The following is a 22,811-nucleotide window of genomic DNA, read 5'->3' on the forward strand; positions in this document are numbered from 1 at the left end:
AGATGGTGGTGTATTTCTTTCTTTGCGTTAAGTGGATTATATTTTCATGGAATTCGATGTTATGCAATTCTGTCAGTATATGCAGGGGTTCCTGAGAAGTTCCTGGAGAAAGTCTGAACATTGAGGTTATGTGCTGAATGCAGCCTCCAAATTGTCTGAATGTTGATTTATTTTATATTCTTTGCCAGCGTAAGAAAATTATATTCTTTGCCATGAATTGCCCACATTTTTTTACCAAGTTTTGATTATACCATTCTAAACTTCCTATGCAGAACTCAATTATGTAGAAATTGCAGGTTGTTTTCTCTCTTTGGTGCCTGCAGATTCTTCTGATTCTTTATGGTTAGTAGGTTGCTTGCTAATATCCTGGGATCTTGTTTTTTTTGCTGGCCATATTTTCGACTGAACTAGTGCAAGCAACATGCATCCTTTGTTCTTTCAAATATTCACGAAGTAGTGCTTCCTGATGAAAAACTCATATATAATCATGATTTGTCAATATCCAGAATCTGAAGATTTGCAAGCTTCAACACCATCAGGCATTGAAGTAGAGCACAGTCTTGTGTTATTGATACAATCGTTAGTTTGATCTTCATTAGGATATTCATAATGTCCTATTATTCCACTCATATCAATATTGTAAATTCAGTGAGCAATGCAACGGTTCTGTGACTTCTGTCATTCTATTTGCCATCTTCAAAATCTTGGAGGAAATATCGTTGTTTGGGATTGAGTGCTTAGTCTGAATTCTTCTCAAACATTTCTTGTAATTGATGCCACTGTGGTTTACTACTACTTACAAACACTAGCACACAAATAGTAAGCTGATTATCTGATCATGCATGTTCTTTTAATCTGGACAAAGTAGAACCAGTGAACAGGTGGGCAAGGCCGCCAGAAGTTTGCGGGCTTGCATGTGGGCTGCTCGGCACCACTAACTTGTTGCGGGCATAGCGGCCACGGGGCGGGCACGCCGCAGCCGCACCACTGCCAGCCTTAGATATGCCGGCGGGAGAGAGACGAGAGAAGAATGATAGTGTGAAGGAAACAAGGGAGTGCCGGACTTAAAAAACCTGGCGGTCCAAGCGCTCAGCACGGCTCGGCTCAGCTCCGATGAGGTGTCAGTTTTTTATAAAACCAACACTTTTATCTCATGCACAGGTGTTGGTTTGTTAAAATATTCGGCACTTTTATTATTGGTGCTGGTTCCCATTAAAAACCATCACCTTTGAGGCACATTGATGAAAATGGCAACCCGTGGGCGTGTGGTCGGGCGGGATAAACAGTATAGCATTTCTATAACTAGCTGGGTGGACCACGCAATTGCGCGCTTAGCACCTAAACACAATTATAAATTTTTCGGTATAATTTTGCTTAAAATTTATTAAATAGCTATCTTGTTGTCGTAAGACTTTAAAAGACCAAATCTTATCATCTCCGTATTTCCAACTATATATTAAAATTTATTAAATAGCTATCTTGTTATCATAAGACTTTAAAAGACCAAATCTTATCATCTCCGTATTTCCAACTATATAGTTCTTAAAAGTCAGACCAGCTGCTACCTCTTACTTCTGTCATATACTTCTTTATTTGCTTGCTCGATCTACCACTATTTCTATTCATTCTCCTTGAAACCTTTAAAAATTGGATCTTATAGTTTCGTTTTTATAATTTCTAGAAGTCCCGTCAAACGTTGTCATTATGCTCTTCTACGGCCCGTCCACTGTCTTTTCTCTTTAATGTCATTGGAATTTTAAAAATTGAACATAATTACCGTTCGGGTTCATTTTTTTACTTTCTAGAAGTCCTACCAAACCGTCAGGGGCTTTGCTATTGTACTCCTCTATGGCTCGTCCGCTGCCTCCCTTCTTTATTGTCATTGAGATTTTAAAATCGACCATGATTATCATTGTTTTTTTTACTTTTTAGAAGTTACGAACCTTAAAAATTGGTAGTTTTTAGAGCTTATTGTCTTATTGGGTTTCATTTTTTATAGTTTTTAGAAGTCCCATCAAACGATGCCACTATACTCCTCTAAGGCCTATTTGCCACCTACTATTTATTGTCATTGGGATTCTAAAAATCGAACAAAACTATCGTTAGAATTTACTTTTTATTTTCTAGAAGTCCCACCAACCGTTGGCAGCTCTGTAACTATACTCATATACACCCTGTCCGCTGCTTCTACTTTTTATTATCATTGAAAATTTAAAAAACGAATATGGTTATCAATGGGGTTTATTTTTTTACTTTCTATAAGTCCCGGCAACCGCTTTGCCTATTTGCTTCACGGCCTGCCTGTCGTCCCTCCTTTTAATCGTCATTAGGATTCGATTTGGTGTTTTATTAACAGTTTTTATATGTCGTATTAACTGCCACCACTCTACTCCTTTGTAGGCCTGCTACTTAATTTATCTCGTCAAATGTTTTAGATGGTCTTGTACATGCATAGATCATACTGGCGAAGATATTGTACCTTAAATTTTATTTGCCATGTCTTATAAAATACAAATATGCTTAGGCCAGGGCGACCGACGGGGGTGGAGCAGGATCGAGCGCTCCCCCCCTCCCCGTGCGCACGTTCCCCTGGCCCCACCACGTGTCTCAAAAAATATTTCACTTAATGTACTCATAATATTTCACAGATCTAATGTTGCAGTGAATTAAAATATTATTTTACAATAAATCACCTACATATTTTAAAAACCCTCTATTAAGGAAAGTCGTTTTATTTTTTTGTTCCACTAAAAATGTTTCACCTAGTGTACTCACAATGTTTCACTACGTATAGATCTAATGTTGCAGTAAACGAAACTTCTTTTGCAACAAATCACCCACATATTTTGAAAATTCTCTATTAAGGGAATTCGTTTTTATGTTCCACAAAAAATGTTCCACCAAGTGTACTCACAATGTTTTACTATGTATAGATCTAATGTTGCAGTGAACTGAAACATTCTTCCGCTATTTGCTAAAGTATTATTTTTATATAAGGTGAAATAACGCCCGATTTAATAATAAGCTAAAAAAATTTCGCCGGAATATATCCATGTGTGGTCTTGTTTTGAATATTTAATTGCAACGAATTTAATGATGTAATCGGATCATGATTTGGATAAATAATTTAAGAGAAAAAATAGTTTAAAGTGGTTTTGCACGCATGCATGGCTCTGACGTTATGCTGACGTTAGCGTCCGATTTTTTCATGCTTGGATGGGGCGCCCGATCGGTAGTCTCGTCCTATAAAATAATGTATATCTATGTTGATTTCTTCGTAGCATACTTGTTTTGCTTCTAGATCGATTGTGGGCTATCTCCGCCCAATGTCTCTGCTATCTTGGCATGTGCATACGGCATGACATGCATGCAGTGTTCTCCCTCTTTACTATCAATGGCCATGTATGTATGGCACGTATATTTTCCAGCCACATATGAAACGTAGATCACTATAGTTCAATTTGCACTCTAATTACCATCTAAACATAGATTAATGTAATTTGTCTGATTACTGTCCATAAGACCATAGCATCCATACTCAGACAACCTGTCCGACTCCTAATCAATCAACATGTCCGACTTCTATTCATTCAACATGTCCGACTCCCATATTTCCTATTAGATCAAAGTTGCTTTCTATTTAGACTCAATATTGTCATGAATAATCTATACCACTAAAATCTAGTACAACTACGATCTAACGGTGTAAATATTTATCCTTTTATCCGATTAATGTGGGAATTTCTAATCCCCACAGTAAACGTGGTGTCTTCTTTTAAGGCTGTTTTAATAATATAATAGATAAATAGATAGATAGATGTGCATGGTCCTTTAGTGATGTTAGGGGCATATTAATTACAGCCGTTTACATTGTGGAAAGGAGGGAGTATATAGTACTATATATACACTATGTTTGTTGTTTATTTTCAATATATGACAACCATCGATCACAGATATGGCAGTAATTATGAGGAAGGAATTGGTGGCAGTGGTGGCAGGGGACGGAAAGGAAGGATGGCACTCTACGTTGCTAGCTAGTCGGAGCGGGCGGCGAAGCGCTCGACATGTATCTTGGGGTCGGAGAGGTTGATGCCAACCATGGCCTCGCCGAGCCCACTGCTGACCTCCGCCAGAATCTTGGGATCGCTGTAGTGGGTGACAGCCTGCACGATGGCACGGGCGCGCAGCGCGGGGTCGCCGCTCTTGAAGATGCCGGAGCCGACGAAGACGCCGTCGCAGCCGAGCTGCATCATGAGGGCAGCGTCGGCGGGGGTGGCCACCCCACCTGCCGCGAACTGCACGACGGGGAGACGCCCCAGCTGCTTGGTCTGCATGACCAGGTCGTAGGGCGCCGCGATGCGCTTGGCGTAGGAGAAGACCTCGTCGTCGTCCATGCTGCGGAGCGCGCGGATGTCGCCCATCACGGAGCGCACGTGGCGGACGGCCTCCACGACGTTGCCCGTGCCGGCCTCGCCCTTGGTGCGGATCATGGCGGCGCCCTCCCGGATGCGGCGGAGCGCCTCGCCGAGGTCGCGACAGCCGCACACGAAGGGGACGCGGAAGTTGTTCTTGTTGATGTGGTGGGCGTCGTCGGCGAGGGTGAGCACCTCGCTCTCGTCCACGTAGTCCACGCCGATGGCCTCCAGGATCTGGGCCTCCACCAAGTGCCCGATGCGGGCCTTGGCCATGACCGGGATGGTGACGGAGCGCTTGATGTCGCGGATGAGGCCAGGGTCGGACATGCGGGCGACGCCGCCCTGGGCGCGGATGTCGGCGGGGACGCGCTCCAGCGCCATCACAGCGCAGGCGCCGGCCTCCTCGGCGATGCGCGCCTGTTCGGGGGTGACCACGTCCATGATGACGCCGCCCCGCAGCATCTGGGCGAGGCCCACCTTGACGGAGAAGCTACCGGACTTGTGCGAGAGGCCATTGGCGCCGCCGTAGAGCGCCACGACATCGGTGCCGTCGGAGGCCATGGGCGTCAGTGTTTGTGTTTGTGTGGCAATAACAACTCAACGATAGATCGATCCAGCTCCGCCTCTTCTTAATTACTAGCTAGCTTCTTCCTCAGCAACTTATATATATATACCGATCCGATGGACAATACTAACGAGAAGCAAGCAGAGCCACACACACACACGAATGAAAGTGTGCGTGTGCGTGTTCGTGTGACTGGGACGACGGCTACGTTCCTCACGTTCCTACTACTAGCTAGTACGTCTACTTGTTAGATGGACATGTATGTGTGTCATCGATAGGGGAAAAAGCAGGAATATGGATGGGCTGCGCTTGGCTCAGCTGCCTCCACCAATGCTCGCTCCCTCCTTCCCTCCCTGCTGCATCATATCGCACGCATCCACAGCCACGCTAGCAGATTCCATCCCATGCACATCACAACAACAACCATCCCAATCTTAGCGTCGTCACTTCATATATCACAAAGCCAACTATCTTTGGGCCTTCCCTTCTACTTGCACAATCAAATCGGGCCCAATTCTTGCTACAGAGTATTACACAGGAATAAGTTCACTTTAGGTCCGCCATTTGAACGTTGAGTTTCTTAAAACGTATTACCAGATATAACGCGTCCATCAACTTACAATACCAAAAGATGCACGAAGATCTAAGCACTAGTGCACTACTATGCCCGGTTTCAACTAATGTGATGAGGTTGAATCGATTGAGTCAGCATGAAACCCACGTGGATCTAACACGTCAGCTGCCTAGTGTTATGTTCTCAATTCATCCTCAAAAAATCAACACCAGAAGGAGAAGCACCAATAACCGATCCAGAGAGTACTGCTCAAGTATTGAATACAATTAAGGGGAACAAGCAAGTAGATTAGGAAGAGAAGTAGAGAACGGGAAATCAAAGAACATAGTTGGAGAGAAGAAATCAGCAGGAAGGAGGAAGAGGTCGGAGTAGGGAGAAGTAGGCTGCAGCCTTCAATCTGTTTATCATCGATGCCTCTTCCTGGTAGCACTTGCATTAATTCCTTTATTTTTGCCAGGACGGCCGAAGGATGAGTCGCCAAATTTTATTAAGAAGAAAGAGGGTATTACAACTTTTACACGATCGACATTATACTGTCGAGAGGGACGCTAGCCGGGACCTGCGCCCCCGAAGAGAAAGGAAAAACCGCAGAGTACGACTGTTCCACTATGACGCCTCTTTTAAACTCTGCACTTGTTACAAATCTAACCTACTTAAAAAATCTGTAATTTTCTGTTCGTCGGATCTAGGTTTCGTCCGCCTCGTCCCGCCATCAAATCAATTCCGCCAGCGCACAACAATTTTGGTCCGGACTCGGTGTTGCGCGCCTCTCTTGCTAATCTCATGCCAACCCCGCGCCCCAGATCCGCCCCCCCCCCACCCCACAAACAATGCCCACCCATAATGTACAGATCGTTGCTCAGCTCAAGTAGCGCATCGCTCATCCTCATTCACGTCGCATGCTCTCTTTCATCTATCGTGATCGACCTCCTCCGCCAGCCACTGCGACCTTAGTCGTGCGGTGCCGCTCCTCATCCCGTCATCTGCCCCTTGCCCTTGCATATAGGCCGCCTACTCCTTCCCCATTTCCTCGCTTCCCACCTCATAGAAAGCCCTCAACCATGCAGTTCTCCGCCGAAAGTGGCAAAAATGGGACCTCCTCATTCTGCTACCACATCGTTCTTCATATTCTCTGGAAAGTCAGAAAGTCATCCGTAACTGCCATGTACCTACCGCTTCAAGCTCTACGGTGCCACGGATGAGAGAAAGAAGGGAGGAAGAAGAAGGGAGAGAAGAGAGACCGACATGTGGGCCTCGCATGAGGTGGTTGCCATAGCTGCGCGGCATCACAAATATCCCCATCCCTATTTTCCTGAGGCATCATTCTTCCTCCCCGAGCAGCAGCAGAACGACGCAAATTTTTCTTCGTGAATGCAAGTGCATGGAGAAGAATCCTCGCAAAAAAAAAGTGTGTGGAAAAGAAGAACAGTAACTTTTGGGCGTTATTGGGCCGAAAGGAAATATGGGACCTATGGGCCGACTTGTGTAGTGTCCTGTCACACCCCGAAGTTCTCCTCCCAAGCCTAAATTTAATTTATAAATGACCCCAAGAAAATACAGGTGCAAAGCAAGAGTAAACCCTAAGAAAGTAATGCAAATAATAATCGGATTTGGCATGTGGAATTTTTCTTGAGTTCTACATGTCGAAATTCACTAACAGGATTTTTAGTGGAATTTTCAGAGCTTTAAAAATAATTTTAACCAATTAAAATTGAGCAAGCAATATTTTAATTCCAGGGAAAATCCTTTTTCCTTTTTCTTTTTTTTTCCCTCTCTTTTTCCTTTTTTTTCGAATGGGCCGTCGGCCCATTCTCTCCTTTCCTCCCCCTCCTCCCTGTTGGGCCGGCCGCAGGCCGAGGCCCATCCAGGCCGTCCCGCCTCCCTCCTCTCTCGGGGTCGCCGACAGGTGGGGCCCACCTGTCGGGCCCGTCTCCCTCCTCCAGCCGACGCCGCGCCCGCAACCGCCGCGCCCGCAACCGCCGCCGCGTCCACGCCTCCGCCTCCTCCGGGCCACGTCGACCACGCCCGCGCGTGCGCCGCGTTTCCCGCGCCCACTCCCCTCTCTCTCCCGCCCGCGCCCGCGCCCGAGATGGCCGGGATTCGATTTTCGAATCCCGCCTCTCTCTCCTCCCCCACTTCCCCCACTTCGGCCGGCGGAATCCCGCCTCTCCCGGCCACGTCCGGCCCTCCCCTCCCCTATTTAAGCTTTCCCGTCGCTCCCTCTCGCTTTTTCCTTTTCTCGCCGAACTCCCTCGTGCTCCCCATTGCTCCCGCGCCGTGCAACCACCCGCCGCCGCCGTTTCCGCTACTCCGGCCGCCGCTAGGCTCGCCGCCGCACCGCGTCGTCGCCGCCGTCGGGTTCGCGTGGCCGAGATCCACCCCGTCCACCCCTCTTTCGTCGAGGTCCGTCGCCGGAGAGCCGTTCCCGTCGTGCGACGGTGAGGGTCGCCATGTCCGCCGCCTTCGGCCGACATCCCCGCCTCCTATGGCCCCTCTCTTCCTCTCTAATCTCTTTCGTTTCGTTCTTTAGGTCGTCCCGGTCGCCGTCCGCCGCGTGTCGACTTCCCTCCGTCGCTCCTCGTCGCCGGACGCCGTCGTCCCCTTCGGTGAGGACTCCTTCCCCTTTCCTTTACTTCCTCGATTTCCCCGTGCGTCGCCGCCGCCCGCGCTCGCCGTCGCCTTTGGTCGTTGCCGCCGTCCACTGATGCCGCTTTCGCGTCGCTTTTGCGCCGTCGCCTCCGCCGCCGGATGCCGTCGCTGGCAACGCGACGCGCGCGTGCCGCCGCCGTTAGCCCCGGGTCGGCCGGTCGGCTTTGATGCCGAGCCGAGCCCGGCGGCTGCCTCCACCGCCGCCCGTCCGATCGGCCCGAGGGCGATCTGGGCCGTCGGTCCCGTGGACCGGCGGTGGACCACCCGCGTGGTCCCGGTCCACGGTGAACCGCTCTCCCCTGAGCCGCTGACCAGTGGGCCCCGCTTGCCGGCGCCGCCCCGCCTTGATGACGTCAGCCCTGGAATATATTGCGCAATAAATAATTTAAGGTTTTTCTTGTATAGTAATAAACACAGTGAATCTTCTAAAATTCATAACTAATTCATCCGAGCTCCGTTTAAGCCCATTCAAGTCTCAGTAAATCAAGAAAAATGTGTAGAGTCCATTAAAAATGGTTTCGTTCTCTGTTTCAGTAGTCTTATAGCCTGTTTGCAATGTTTGCTTTGTATGTCGCTACATTCCGGTTCCTCCGACGCTCCGGTGTACTTCGAAATAGTCGCCGAGGTTCCTCCAGCAGCAGAGCAAGGCAAGTCATGCTTGTCACTTGAATATGTTGATCCTATATTGCAAATGCTCTATTGCTTTCTGTCAAATATTGCATTGTTTTATAATGTTACTATGGGTTGTTTACCTATTGTCGTAGCCATGCTATTGTTGTACCTTGTTTCTTTGTCAACTTGGGGTTCTAACATGATTAGAGTTAGGACTAGGGATTGCTTAGCCATGCTTAGTTCAACTAGTTCACATTGGGGAAAATCCTATTAACGTTTAGACTGTTGGTTCTAATGGTTTTGTTGGATTAGTGACACCGCTTTGGTGTTGGTTAATTAAAATAAACCACATGGTGGGCTGTGGGTGCATGGTTTTGCTGGTCGCACCCATGGCAGTTAAGGACCGGTTCGCGGGATGCCCTGGAAGAACTTATCGTACTTACCACAAGCCAGCGTGGGCAACGGCTGGGCTTGTAGTATAGCTTTCCTCTAGTCGACGCATCCAGGCAAGGGTGGGCGTGATGGAGCGGGGCGGGCCCTGCGACGGCCTCTGTCGCTTCCGGATTCACCTAGGCACGAGAGGGGACTGCCCGCTGCCTTGCGAGGAGTGGGTGTGAAACCTGAGGTGTGGTGTGCTTGGCTAGAGGGGGTTATGCGAAGGGTCCTGTCACGGCCTCTTTCTGATATGCCGTGGTGGCATGTCGGCGCACGGAAACGTGTTGTGGGGCTGTGTCTTGTGGGTACAGTTGTACACCTCTGATCAGAGTAAAACTATTCGAATAGCCGTGCCCGCGGTTATGGGCGGTCAACCAGATTCACCGTGATTAGTCTCACCCTAGTGTAATCTTTTGAAACTGGATAGTTTAGGTGGATGGTTGGGCCTGTTGCAACGTGGGATAGCGTTGGACAGTGGATAGTTAATATTAATTAATTATTACAACTGTTTAATCTTTCAACTTCTGTTTATAAATGCTCGCTTTATGCAAATGAACCACTTTAGCTCTTCTTTGATGATTCCCTGCATCATGCCTCTATTCCGGTATGACTTGCTGAGTACAGTGGGTAGTACTCAGTCTTGCTCTACTTTTCCCAACCCCAGAGTTCGAGTATGTGTCAGATGAAGGTTTCTCCGAGGAGTAGGCTTCGTCCGTGCCGTCGAGGATGCCTGTGGAGTGGTGATCCCGCTGCGGTTCTAGTCAAGGCTTAGCTCCTGTTGTCTCTCTTTCTTTCCGCTGCATTTATGTAAGACTTTTATGATGTTTGTAAGACGTGGATCTGAATGTCAACATTGTCGTTTGTGTACCCCGGCTGGTCCTGGACGGGGATTTTAATGCACATTCTGCTTGAAATTCTATTCGGGAATTTCTGGGCGTGACATGTCCCTAGGGAATAAGTTCATTTGAGGTCCCTTAACTTGTCAACGAATCCGATTTTCGTCCTTCAACCGCAAAACCAGATATAACGGGTCCCTCAACTATCAAAACCAGTGCAGATGAGGTCCCTCGGTGGTTTGGACGGCGGTTTTGGCTGATGTGGCGCCTATGTGACTAATTTGACTAGATCTTCGTCCCATGTGGCATTGACGTGGCGCTTACATGACAATTCGATTTGAAAAATAATAGTCATGGACCCACACGTTAGTTACAAAAAGATAGTAATTTAAAATGGTGGGGCCACATGTCATTCTTACTCCCCTCCTCATCTTCCTCAGCTCTTCCAATCTCCCCTCTCTTCATCTTGTCTTGTTCCTGCTCTTCTTGATGATGGTTGTTATGCAGGAATTCAGAGACGAAGAATTAGTGCCCTGCAGCTGCTGATTATGATGATGATGATGAGCAGTTGTGGATTTAGGGCTGGATATTTGTAGCAGGAGATATGCATAGGCCGAGAGTGTTCTTAGGATAATTGTATCATCTCGATGTAATTGACTGAGTTAAATAAAAACTTCCATTATCTAAAAAGGATACTCTGCTGCTGCTACTACCGTTGACGGTAAAAGAGTAGGCGGCTCGCAGATGCTGCCGATTGGTGGTTGAATCGGGTCGATGTCGTCGTCGCACTGCCGGAGGGGAGCACGGTCATAGCAATGCACGTTCATGTGCCTACCAAGCGCCTGCTAACCGGAACTCCCACCGGCAGAAGCTGCACATGTAGGAGCACGGCGGCCACAAGCAGCCGCCGAGGTGCTCCGCTGCGTCCTGCGAGAACACCTGTTCCTCCCACGACGGCTTGACCCCTCCGCCACTGGCATGAGCTACCGGCCAGCTGGATCTAACGCCGGCGTCGCTGCCTGCGTCCCACAGATCCCAGCAGTGCTTGGCCATGCGCTCCATCGCGACAGCGTCAATGGCCAGGCCTCCCCTCTCCCCTCCTATGGGTAAAAAGCCACCGATGGATGGAGAGGTCCTTGCTGTTGCTCTCTAGCGATAGAAGAAGAACATGAGGAGCGTGTGAGTGGGGAGTGAGTGGCGCTGGATTTGGGGGCGAGGCTGCAAGCGGCGGCGAGATGTGGCGGTGGAGTTGGTACCTAGGATTGGAGTAACGGGGGAGAGGACGAAGCGGAGGAGGAGAGCTCATGCACGATCTCAGCGCGGACGACAGCTAGGTACCGCCGTGCTTGTCGCCGGGAGGATGGAGGATGGAGGCAGAGGATTGGAAGAGAGGGGAAGAGGGTGAGGTGTAGGAGGTGGGTCTCACTATTTTTTATTCTGACATGTGCGTCCGTATATTTTGTTTTATTTCCAAATTTTTATTTTGTTCCTTTTATTTTTTTTTCATCAAATAGCCACGTAAGCGCCACGTCAATACCACGTGTGATGAAGACATGGTTAAAGACGCCACGTTAGTCAAAACCAGAGACAATAATATCGAGGAATCTCGTTTGCACGGTTTTGTAAGTTAAGTGATGAGTTGTATCTGGTTTTTCGAATAAGGACAAAAACCAGGCGACGATTTAAGAGATCTAAAGTGAACTTCCTGTCGCTGGAGGCTGCCCTCTTCCTATTTTTCCAATCCTCTTCACATCGGGGAAAGTTCCGTGTGGTTAGACCTAACTGCTCAATGCTTCAAATGAGATCTGGGAGCGGCCGGTAGCCCTGGCGTCGGGCTGGGACCGGGAGGTTCAATGCCTCGTCAAGGCTTGAAAAATTAGAAAACAAAATTGCGAAAAATCAAAAGAAAAATCAATGCTTAATTAGTAAGTACCTAGAAAAAATGTCCATTTGTTGCAACGGGTAAAAACATTTTTTACATTATACTTTTTATTCTGAGGAAAAACTCATTTCCTTTTCAGTCCCAGTCTAACCTGTTACCTCCGTCTGTTTGGCTTGCCTCTCTTTGGCTAGCCTACAAGTAAAGCCGTAAGCCTAGCTCGCCTAATCGACTGATGTCTTCAATCTCTGGAAGACAATCTCGTGTCCAAACCATCCTAGAACCGATCCTCCCCATCAATATGTGACTGTCGTCTTCAATCTCTGAAAGACAGATCCTCCCCATCAATATGCGACTGCCGTCTTCAATCTCTAGAAAGATATTTTCGTCACCATACAATGTTAGAACCGATCCTCCCCAGATTGAATTTTTCTCGATCTCCCAAAATTGATTGTGGACTTATGATACACTCGTACTATTTTCGTTTTTATCAAAATCGAAACGAATCCATAAAATTCAGGATAAAAATGAACTTTTAATGGAGATTACATGGTGACTTTTAAATGGAGATTAGATCTGGTAAATTAAAGCGGAATTGAAAGAAACAATAGTGGGGAAAATAATGAGGGAGTAGTGAAGAATCTTTTTTCAGTCAATTGGAGGAGGGAATGTATGGGGAGGAACCTAAACCCTGAACCCAGATTAACGTGGCAGCGACGCTAGGGGTTAGATAAAAAACGAACGAAAAAAGAGCGGATGAAAATGAGGCAGAAAAAAAGCCGGATGGAAAAAAGAAACGAAGAAATAAAAAAAAAGGGACAGAAAAAAAAGAGGCGGACAAAAAACACGAAAAAAAGAATCGGAAAAAAAAGAAAACAGCGAAAAATCACGGGAAAAACTGAATCGGAAAAAAAACAGACGGAAATTTTTTTATGGAAACCTTACGTATTTTTTAGTTAGATAGACTATAAAGAATACCCATGCGTTGCAACGGGTGAAGGTTATTTAAATTTTATTATTGTTATACGGTTTAGTTAATGTGAAATTTACTGTGAGAATTCGCTTGGATATGTATTTTTCTAGAAAATCATGAACTACAATTAGGAGTCCAATCATCTCAAGTTAGTATACGAGTTTTTTTTAAAGAGATTTCTTATACGACTCCTTATGTATTTCCCAAAGCGAACAATCTAGAAACCTGACTCAAATAGATATCCGTATTTCCAAAAGCGAACGAACTTAAAAACCGACTCTTACACGGATAACGTACCAAAGTGCCGGCAAAAACATCTTTAATTTTTATAATAGTAGAGATATAGATTTGGCTTTCTTTTATTCTAACTTATCGTCCAACTACTAATTACTAACTACGTGCGTACGTGTCTTGAAATCTTTGATTGCTCTGTTATATGACTGTGGGCTACAATTGTTAGGCCCCACTCATTCTATGGCTCTTTGTACCATTGCTACAAAATATCAAATAGATGTTAGCACAATAGATACCGGAAGTGTTAAAACCGGTACCTATAAGCATTTTCCCACCTCTACGGTCCGAAAATATAAAAAACCGACACCTTTATTATAGGTGTCGATTCTGTAAAAAAAACCACCTATACTAAAGGTGTCGATTTTTTAAAGTAAAACGACACCATTAATTAATTATAGATGTCGGTTTTTTAATGAAATGACACCTATATTAATTAAAGGGGCTGGTTTTCAGAAAAACCGGCACCTTTAGAATCGAGCCGAGCCGAGCCGGAGGAGATATTTCTTCTCCCGATGGGGCCCACACATTTCTCCTAATGACACATTTGAGTGGATTAATAGGAAAGATTAAAATTGATTTCACCCGTAACAACGCTTTTGTGTGGTGGAAAAACTGAAAATAGTCATTATTAGCCTTTCTTTATTAATTATCTCGATCCATCGGCTTACCTTTTTCTTCTGTGTATCCTTACGCTGCCGTGGTCGATTGATTGGTTATACTTCGATGCATGCTACAAATTATATTTACCCGTGCGTTGTAAGAAAAACTCTTAATCATCTTTTTTTGGGCCATATACAAGAAATGATGTTTTTAGGGCCCATTTAGTTCACGAAAAGAATACTTTTGTGTTACACACATGTTTGACCGGATATTAGAAGGGGTTTTTGGACACGATTAAAAAAACTAATTTCATAACTCGTCTGGAAACCGCGAGACGAATCTTTTTAGCCTAATTAATCCGTCATTAGCATATGTGGGTTACTGTAGCACTTATGGCTAATTATGGACTAATTAGGATAAAAAAAATTCGTCTCATGATTTCCCCTCTAACTATACAATTAGTTTTTTAATCTATATTTAATGCTCTATGCATGTGTCAAAGATTCGTTGTGATATTTTTAGGAAACTAAGCCAGGCCTTATCTGCTGAGTTGGACTTCCTCTTCGTTTTTTTCACGCAATTCGATTTAGGCTCATTTGGTCTGCTCTCTATTTTTATCTATCTATTATATTATTAAAACAGCCTTGAAAGGAGGCACTAAGTTCGCTGTGCGGGCTAGAAATTCCCATGTTAATTGGAGAAAAAGAAAAGAAAAGTCCAAGTAAAAATATAATCTAAAAATAGCTGAAATTCGGAATTAAAAGTAAGCAATATTGAAAAAAGAGTCCAAATAGGAAAGTAATACGAGATTAATCAAAATTCGGAATAAAAATAAAATAAAATCTGAAATTAGCAAACCTTGAAAGGAGGCACAACGTTCGCTGTGGAGGCTAGAAATTCCAACATTAATTCGAGAAAAAGAAAAGAAGAGTCCAAGTAGAAATATAATCTAAAAGTAGCTGAGATTCGAAATTAAAAGTAAGCAATATTGAATAAAAAGTCTAAATAGGAAAGTAATACGAGATTAATCAAAATTAGCAATAAAAATAAAATAAAATCCGAAATTAGAAAAAAAAAGAGTCCAAGTAGGAATACAATTTAAAAATAACTAAAATTTGGAATTAAAAAAGAAATATTGAAAGAAGAGTCCATAAAAGAATCCAATACGAGATTAATTAAAATTCGAAATAAAAATAAAAAAAATCAAAATTAGAAAAAAGGAAAAGAAAAGAAGAGTTAAAGTAGGAGTACAATTTAAAATTAGCTGAAATTCGGAATTAAATATAAGCAATATTAAAATAAGAGTATGTATAAGAACCCAATAGTAGATTAATTAAAATTCGGAATAAAAAAATAAAATGAAATCCAAAATTAGGCAAATTAAAAAGAGAGTTAAAGTAGGAATACAATTTTAAAACAACTGAAATTAAAAATAAAAAAATAAAAATATCAAAAGAACACAATATGTAAATAAACTAAATTCTAAAATGAGAAAAAGAAAAAAAGATTTCAACTAGGGATACAATTTATAACTAAAATTAGTGATAAAAAATAAAGATTATTGAAAGAAAAGACCATCTGAAACACATGATGAGATTAATTAAGTAGCAAGCCTATACAGGAGCAGAGTGGTGGCGGTTGATGGGACATCTAAAAACTATTAATAAAACACCAAATAGAAATTCCAAATGACGATTAAAAGGAAGGACGATGGACAGGTCATGAAGCAATCGGTCAAGGCGGTTGGCGGGACTTCTAGAAAGTAAAAAAAATAAACCCCAATGATAATCATATTTTATTTTTAAAATCTCAATTAAAATATGAGGCAGCGGGCGGGTCGTATAGGAGTACAATGGCAGAGCCACCAATAGTTGGTGGGTCTTCTTGAAATTAAAATATGAATTCCAACAATAGTTATGTTCGATTTTTATAATCCCAATGATAATAAAGAGTATGCGGCGAACGGGTCGTAGAAGAGTATAGTGGTAGCGTTTGATAGGATTTTTTAAAGGTTCGGGCTTCTAAATATTGTAAAAAAAAAGAAACCCAACGAGACAAAAAACTGTAAAAACTATAAGGTCCATTTTTAAAGGTTTGGGCTTCTAAAAAGTAAAAAAAAACCAATGATAATCATGTTTAATTTTAAAATCTCAATGACATTAAAGAAGGGCGGCAACGTGTGAATCGTAGGGGAGGACAATAACAAAGTCGCTGACGTTTTGGCGGAACTTATAGAAAGTAAAAAAATGAACGTAAACGATAATTATGTTAGACTATTAAAATAGTAATGACAATAAAGAGAAGATGCAGTGGACGGTCGTAGAGGATTATAATGGTAGCGTTTGACGAAACTTCTAGAAATTATAAAAAAGAAGCCCAACATGACAATAAACTCTAAAAACTATAAGTTTTTATATCCAAATTTTAAAGGTTTCAAGGAGAATGAATAGAAACAGTGGTTGATCGAGCAAGTAAATAAATAATAATATAACAGAAGTAAGGGCTAGTAACTGGTGTGACTTTTAAAAACTATAAAATTAGAAACACAAGTATGCTAAGTTTTGGTCTTTCAAAATCTTAAGACAATGAGACAACTATTTAATAAATTTTAAGTAAAATCATATTAAAAATATATAATTTTATATATATGCTAGCAGCGTAATTGCGCGGACCACCCATCTAATTTCTCTGAGCGTATGCTGTCTAATCTTCCTATCCCAAACATTCAGAATTGTTGGGATTTTATTTCACCGGTAAATTTGGGTAACCGTAAAATGTAAGCGTACATGTAGTGTTAACAAAGGGGAAATGATTGAGATCACGCAAGGAGGCAGGAAACAGCGGTCAGGTTGGCTGCTTAGGGCACCCACAATGGTTATCTATAGGCTCTCTATAAGATATCCATGTCAGCATATTTTCCTACTTGGAAGAGATTAAATGAAGAGAGAGAGCAAAGCTATCTACTAACCTGGAGATAGTCTATAGAGAAAAACGAGACAATGTATTAGAGAGCTATAGATACCTATGTAGACATACTATTGAGATGGTTTACTTATTAATCTAGTCTATTGCTGAGATGTACATGTTTTATAGATAGCACCTTACTTTACCATTGCGGGTGCTCTTAGCAATGCTGACTGGTCCGATCAAAGTCAACGGTTTCGTGTCCAAGTCTAAATCTAGCTTCCTGCAGCATTGTCCTCATCGCCACCACCAGACCACGCACAGCACAGCACAGCACAGCACACATACTAGTACTATATGACAAGTCCACGGAGAGCATCTCTCTCAATAATGTAACCACCAAACCGGAGTAGCGAGTGGCAATTATTTTGCAGTAAAAATGGAGAGTAACAGAGGTTTAAGTTAGTTATAGTAGCATGAATTTGGAAGCAAGTCAGACGGATGGACGAAAGCATGCAGATGCAGTTAATATATTACTATATCGCTGTTTACCTGTATTACAAATGTTTAGTAGTACTCCAGTAATTATATTCCCTCCGTTTCAAAATATTTAACACCGTTGACTTTTTAGTACGTGTTTGACCATTCGTCTTATTCAAAAAAAAATTAAAGTAATTAGTTATTCTTTTCGTATCATGTGATTCATTGCTAAATATACTTTTATGTATACATATAGTTAAACATATATTAAAAAGTCAACGGTGTCAAATATGTTGAAACGGAGGGAGTATTTGAGAAAGCGTTAATATTGATTGTGATTAGCCGCCGTGGGCAACAGGAAAGGCACATGGATTACGCGCGCGATTGAAGAAGAAATTCCAGTCCACAGTCAAGGCAATGAATATTCAATTTACATGATGGGCAAATTGGCTACAGTGTTGTTGACTAGACTCGAGGTGAGGAGAGTCGTCGGTTCGATCCCAAATCCAAAAGCAAGAAATCCAATTCCCTTCCCCAATCCAGCAAGCACAACCATGGCGGCCGCTGTCCTCCTCCTCCTCCTCCTACCGGCCCTCGCCGCCGCCCAGGCCCAGGCCCAGCAGATGCGGACCTTCTCCGCCAACGACACCAATTGGAGCCCCGCCGAGAGCAACCGCACCCTCGTCTCCAACAACGGGGACTTCGCCGCCGGATTCCGGCCCTCCCCCTCCTCCCCAGCCAAGTTCTGGTTCGCCGTCTGGGTGAGCGCCAACGCCAACGAGTCCAGGCCGGTCGTCATATGGTACGCCCACAACGACGACCACTCCGCCGTGGAGGGCGACGCCAATTCCGTGCTCTCCATCGACGCGGCGGGGAAGCTGTCGTGGAGCGACAACGGCAACAGCACCACCCTTTGGTCCCGCAACTTCAACTCCACGAGTGCCCCTTTGTCTCTGAACGACTCGGGGAGCCTCGACCACGGCGCCTGGTCCAGCTTCGGGGAGCCGACGGACACGCTGATGGCGTCGCAGGCCATCCCCAGCATTAGCAACGGCACCACCACCACCACCAGCATCACCCTGCAGTCCCAGAACGGCAGATTCCAGCTGTTCAACGCCCTCACCCTGCAGCACGGCTCCTCCGCCTACGCCAACATCACCGGCAACACCGCCCTGCGCAACCTCACCGCCGACGGCACGCTGCAACTCGCTGGTGGCAATCCCTCCCAGCTCATCGCCTCCGACCAGGGCTCCACTCGCCGCCTGCGCCGCCTCACCCTCGACGACGACGGCAACCTGCGCCTCTACAGCCTGCAGTCCAAGAAAGGGCAGTGGCGGGTGGTATGGCAGCTGGTGCAGGAGCTCTGCACCATCCGGGGCGCCTGCCAAGGGGAGGCCAACATCTGCGTCCCCCAAGGCGCCGACAACACCACCTGCGTCTGCCCGCCGGGGTACCGCCCGCAGGGCCTGGGCTGCGCCCCCAAGCTTAACTACAGCGGCAAGGGCAACGACGACAAGTTCGTGCGGATGGATTTCGTTTCCTTCTCCGGTGGCGCCGACACCGGAGTGTCCGTCCCCGGCAAGTACATGACCAGCCTGACGCCGCAGAACCTGGCGGACTGCCAGAGCAAGTGCCGGGCCAACGCCTCTTGCGTGGCCTTCGGCTACAAGTTGGGCGGGGACCGGACGTGCCTGCACTACACGCGGCTGGTGGACGGCTATTGGTCGCCGGCGACGGAGATGTCGACCTACCTGCGGGTGGTGGAGTCGAACAACGACCCGAACAACTTCACGGGGATGACGACGATGATCGACACGGTGTGCCCGGTGCGGCTGGCGCTGCCGGTGCCGCCGAAGCAGGGGCGGACGACGATCCGGAACATCGCCATCATCACGGCGCTGTTCGCGGTGGAGCTGCTGGCGGGGGTGCTGTCGTTCTGGGCGTTCCTGCGCAAGTACTCGCAGTACAGGGAGATGGCGCGGACGCTGGGGCTGGAGTACCTCCCCGCCGGCGGGCCGCGGCGGTTCTCGTACGCGGAGCTGAAGGCGGCGACCAAGGAGTTCTCGGACTTGGTGGGGCGCGGGGCGTACGGGAAGGTGTACCGCGGGGAGCTGCCGGACCGGCGGGCGGTGGCAGTGAAGCAGCTGGACGGGGTGGGCGGGGGAGAGGCGGAGTTCTGGGCGGAGGTGACCATCATCGCGCGGATGCACCACCTCAACCTGGTGCGGATGTGGGGGTTCTGCGCGGACAAGGAGCAGAGGATGCTGGTGTACGAGTATGTGCCAAACGGATCGCTGGACAAGTACCTGTTCGCTCCAGGCACCGGCACCCAAGGAGACGAAGAAGAGAGCAACAAGCGGCCTCTGCTTGACCTGCACACCCGCTACCGCATCGCTCTGGGCGTGGCGCGCGCCATCGCGTACCTTCACGAGGAGTGCCTCGAGTGGGTTCTGCACTGCGACATCAAGCCTGAGAACATCCTTCTGGAGGACGACTTCTGCCCCAAGGTGTCCGACTTCGGGCTGTCCAAGCTCACCAGCAAGAAGGAGAAGGTGACCATGTCCCGCATCCGTGGCACCCGCGGGTACATGGCCCCCGAGTGGGTCATCCACCGCGAGCCCATCACCGCCAAGGCCGACGTCTACAGCTTCGGCATGGTTCTGCTTGAGATCGTCTCCGGCCGCCGCAACTACGGCTTCCGCCAGGACTCCGTCGGCAGCGAGGACTGGTACTTCCCCAAGTGGGCCTTCGAGAAGGTCTACGTCGAGCGCCGCATCGACGACATCATCGACCCTCGCATCGTCCAGGCCGAGGCCTACGACGACGACCCCGCCAGCCTCGCCACCGTCGAGCGCATGGTCAAGACGGCCATGTGGTGCCTTCAGGACCGCGCCGACATGAGGCCCTCCATGGGCAAGGTCGCCAAGATGCTCGAGGGCACCGTCGAGATCACCGAGCCCGTCAAGCCCACCATCTTCTGCGTCCAGGACGACTGATCTCTCCTAGGAGTACTCCACTTCTTGCCACGAGAGACACACAAATTATCTTTCTTATTTATTATACTAGTACTAGTTCAGATCAGATCAGAGCAGAGCACTGCATATCCTGCGTTGTCTGATTTGCCTGCTGGGCTCACGACAGCAACTGAGCAAGGCAAATGTACATGATGAGTGGATTACGCTTCAAAATGATACGCACCATCAAATTCGTCGGCATCTCTCTCGTAGGCTCAGCGCAGATATCATGACATATATTTACCTTTTTTTTATTAGTAAATTTCATAAAACTACATATACTTTGACTAAATTATCATAAAACTACATATTTAAGGTCATATATCATAGAACTACATATTTAGCAACAAATTTATCACAAAACTACATAATTTAGAATAAAATTATCACAAAACTATAAATTTTAGGATTTAAATCCTTTGCACTAATGTAATGTTTGAGTTATAAATATCCAAGTTTTGTGATTAAATTGACATTAAACATATATGTTTGTGATAACTTTATTACTAAATCTGTAGTTTTGTGATATTTTACCTTAAATCTGTAGTTTTGTGATAAAATTAGTGTTAAATCTGTAGTCTTGTGATACATCTTGTTAAATCTGTAGTTTTGCGATAATTTGATCAAAGTATTTGTAATTTTGTAAAATTTACTCCTTTTTCTAGGATTTTGCCCCTTTGCTTTAAAATAGGAAAACCGGGTTTTGACCCGTTGTTCGCCAAACAGGTTTTACGTTTGCGTAGACGAAGCCGCAGTAATCGACGAAGAGCTGTTCAAACTTCAAAGTCTCTACGCTCCCCTCATTTAGCATGTTGATCATATTTTTATAAACTAGTATGTTGACCTGCGCAGATTGTGCAGCTAAAATCATTATATTTTCTCTCATATAATAACATACATGTTTTCTCAATGTATTATTCAAATATATTAAAATGACAACATAATTTTAAATTTTGTATTAACTTTATGAAACTACTAATGTGTAATTTTTATATTGTATTTTATATACGTGTTAGTTATTAATTATTTTTAATATTAAATTTTAGTTATTTGTAAATTATATTCGACTCTAGACTCGTCTTTCAATATTTCTTTTTTGAATTCCAAATTTTCGTTATTTGTCAATTGTATTTCTATATAGACTCTAGGCTCTTCTTCCTATATTATTTATTTTTAATTCTGAATTTTTATTATTTCTAATTGTATTTCTATGTGAACTCTAAACTCATCTTTCAATATTCTTTAATTTTTAATTTCGAATTTCAGTTATTTCTAAATTGTATTCCTATATTGACTTTAGACTCTTCTTCCCATATTTTCTTTTAATTTCGAATTTTGGTTATTTGCAAATTGTAGTTTTATATGAACTCTAAACTCTACGTTAATTTTATTATGTTTATTTGGAATTTGAGTTAGTTTTAAATTTCTATATGGACTCTATACTCTACTTCTAATATTCCTTATCTTTAATTCCGAATTTCTATTATTTCTTAATGGCTTTCTACATGGACTCTATACTCTACTTTTAATATTCCGCATTTTTAATTCCGAATTTCTATTATTTCTTAATTGTATTTCTATATGGACTCTATACTCTACTTCTAATATTCCTTATTTTTAATTCCAAATTTCCATTATTTCTTAATTGTATTTCTATATGGACTCTAGTCTTCTCTTCCAATATTCCTTCGAATTTCAATTATTTCTAAATTGTATTTCTATATGAACTCTATTTTTCTTTTTCTCCGATTAATATGAGAATTTCTAGATCGTGAGAGCGAACGTGGAGGCTCCTTTTTCTATTCCTTTAATAAGTTAATAGATGTATTGATTGCAAATAAAGTTGCATGCTACTTCATCTGTTTCATATTATAAGACTTTCTAGGATTTCCCACATCATATATATGCTAATGAATCTAGACATATATGTGTGTCTAGATTCATTAGCATATATATGAATATAGGCAATGCTAGAAAGTCTTATAACATGCAACGGAGGGAGTAGTTATAAAGTTCGTACCTAAACTTGATTCTGAGCCACCTTAAAATTATTATTCATATTCCTTGCTGTCTTAGTCTATTTATTATTACATGGTCAATTATTAACATAACTTAGTATTGCTTGTTTAGACAATTTTACACTCCATGTTTGGTATATGGATGTGAATGTGTTGGTCAGTCGATGTGAGTGATTGTTGAAAGACGGGTGGAGACATGAGCATCACCCGCAACATAAGACTTTTGCAAATACCAAAAACTTAATAAAACAAAATAATTTCGACTGGGACGACATGGATACAATATGTGTGGTTCTATGAAACAACAAGCCATCGATTGTAGTAAGTAAAGGACCGAGTCAAGAAGCTACGCAGGAAACAATCAGAGTATGATTCCATTGCTTGAGTGGGTATAGACCTGATGCATTAGGTAACCTGAGTGGGGCAGCACCTGTCATGGTAGTTCTGCAGTTGTTACTGTTTGTGATGGAAGATGTGTTCGATTGATCAAATGCCATGACAAAAATCTAAAAGGCACCTAAGTATATATATTGTGTAATCCTCCTAGTACCTCGAAATACCAG

At 44.5% G+C, this 22,811-nt stretch overlaps 2 protein-coding genes and 1 long non-coding RNA gene across 3 annotated transcripts; 1 reads left to right on the top strand and 2 right to left on the bottom strand.

Annotated features, from left to right (window-relative positions):
* Positions 1-3,780: 3,780 nt before the first annotated feature.
* On the bottom strand, positions 3,781-5,046 carry LOC4347937 (probable pyridoxal 5'-phosphate synthase subunit PDX1.2). The gene has a single exon (NM_001422961.1). It carries the CDS (start codon positions 4,974-4,976, stop codon positions 4,035-4,037), a length of 942 nt encoding a protein of 313 aa, NP_001409890.1. The 5' UTR covers positions 4,977-5,046; the 3' UTR covers positions 3,781-4,034.
* Positions 5,047-10,359: 5,313 nt separating this feature from the next.
* LOC107279128 (uncharacterized) lies at positions 10,360-11,518 on the bottom strand. Its single transcript, XR_001540474.3, has 2 exons — positions 11,343-11,518; positions 10,360-11,235 (listed from the first exon to the last, which is right to left on the bottom strand). It is a non-coding gene; the product is annotated as an uncharacterized lncRNA (long non-coding RNA).
* A 6,189-nt stretch (positions 11,519-17,707) lies between these two features.
* LOC4347940 (G-type lectin S-receptor-like serine/threonine-protein kinase At1g34300) lies at positions 17,708-20,431 on the top strand. Its single transcript, XM_015759224.3, has one exon. It carries the CDS (start codon positions 17,771-17,773, stop codon positions 20,210-20,212), a length of 2,442 nt encoding a protein of 813 aa, XP_015614710.1. The 5' UTR covers positions 17,708-17,770; the 3' UTR covers positions 20,213-20,431.
* Positions 20,432-22,811: the final 2,380 nt, after the last annotated feature.

This window comes from Oryza sativa, chromosome 10, assembly GCF_034140825.1.
Source record: "Oryza sativa Japonica Group chromosome 10, ASM3414082v1".
Lineage (NCBI taxonomy): Eukaryota > Viridiplantae > Streptophyta > Magnoliopsida > Poales > Poaceae > Oryza > Oryza sativa.

Coding starts and splice junctions, on each gene's coding strand:
- LOC4347937 (NM_001422961.1), bottom strand. CDS start 4,976: ATGGCCTCCGACGGCACCGATGTCGTGGCGCTCTACGGCGGCGCCAAT.
- LOC4347940 (XM_015759224.3), top strand. CDS start 17,771: ATGGCGGCCGCTGTCCTCCTCCTCCTCCTCCTACCGGCCCTCGCCGCC.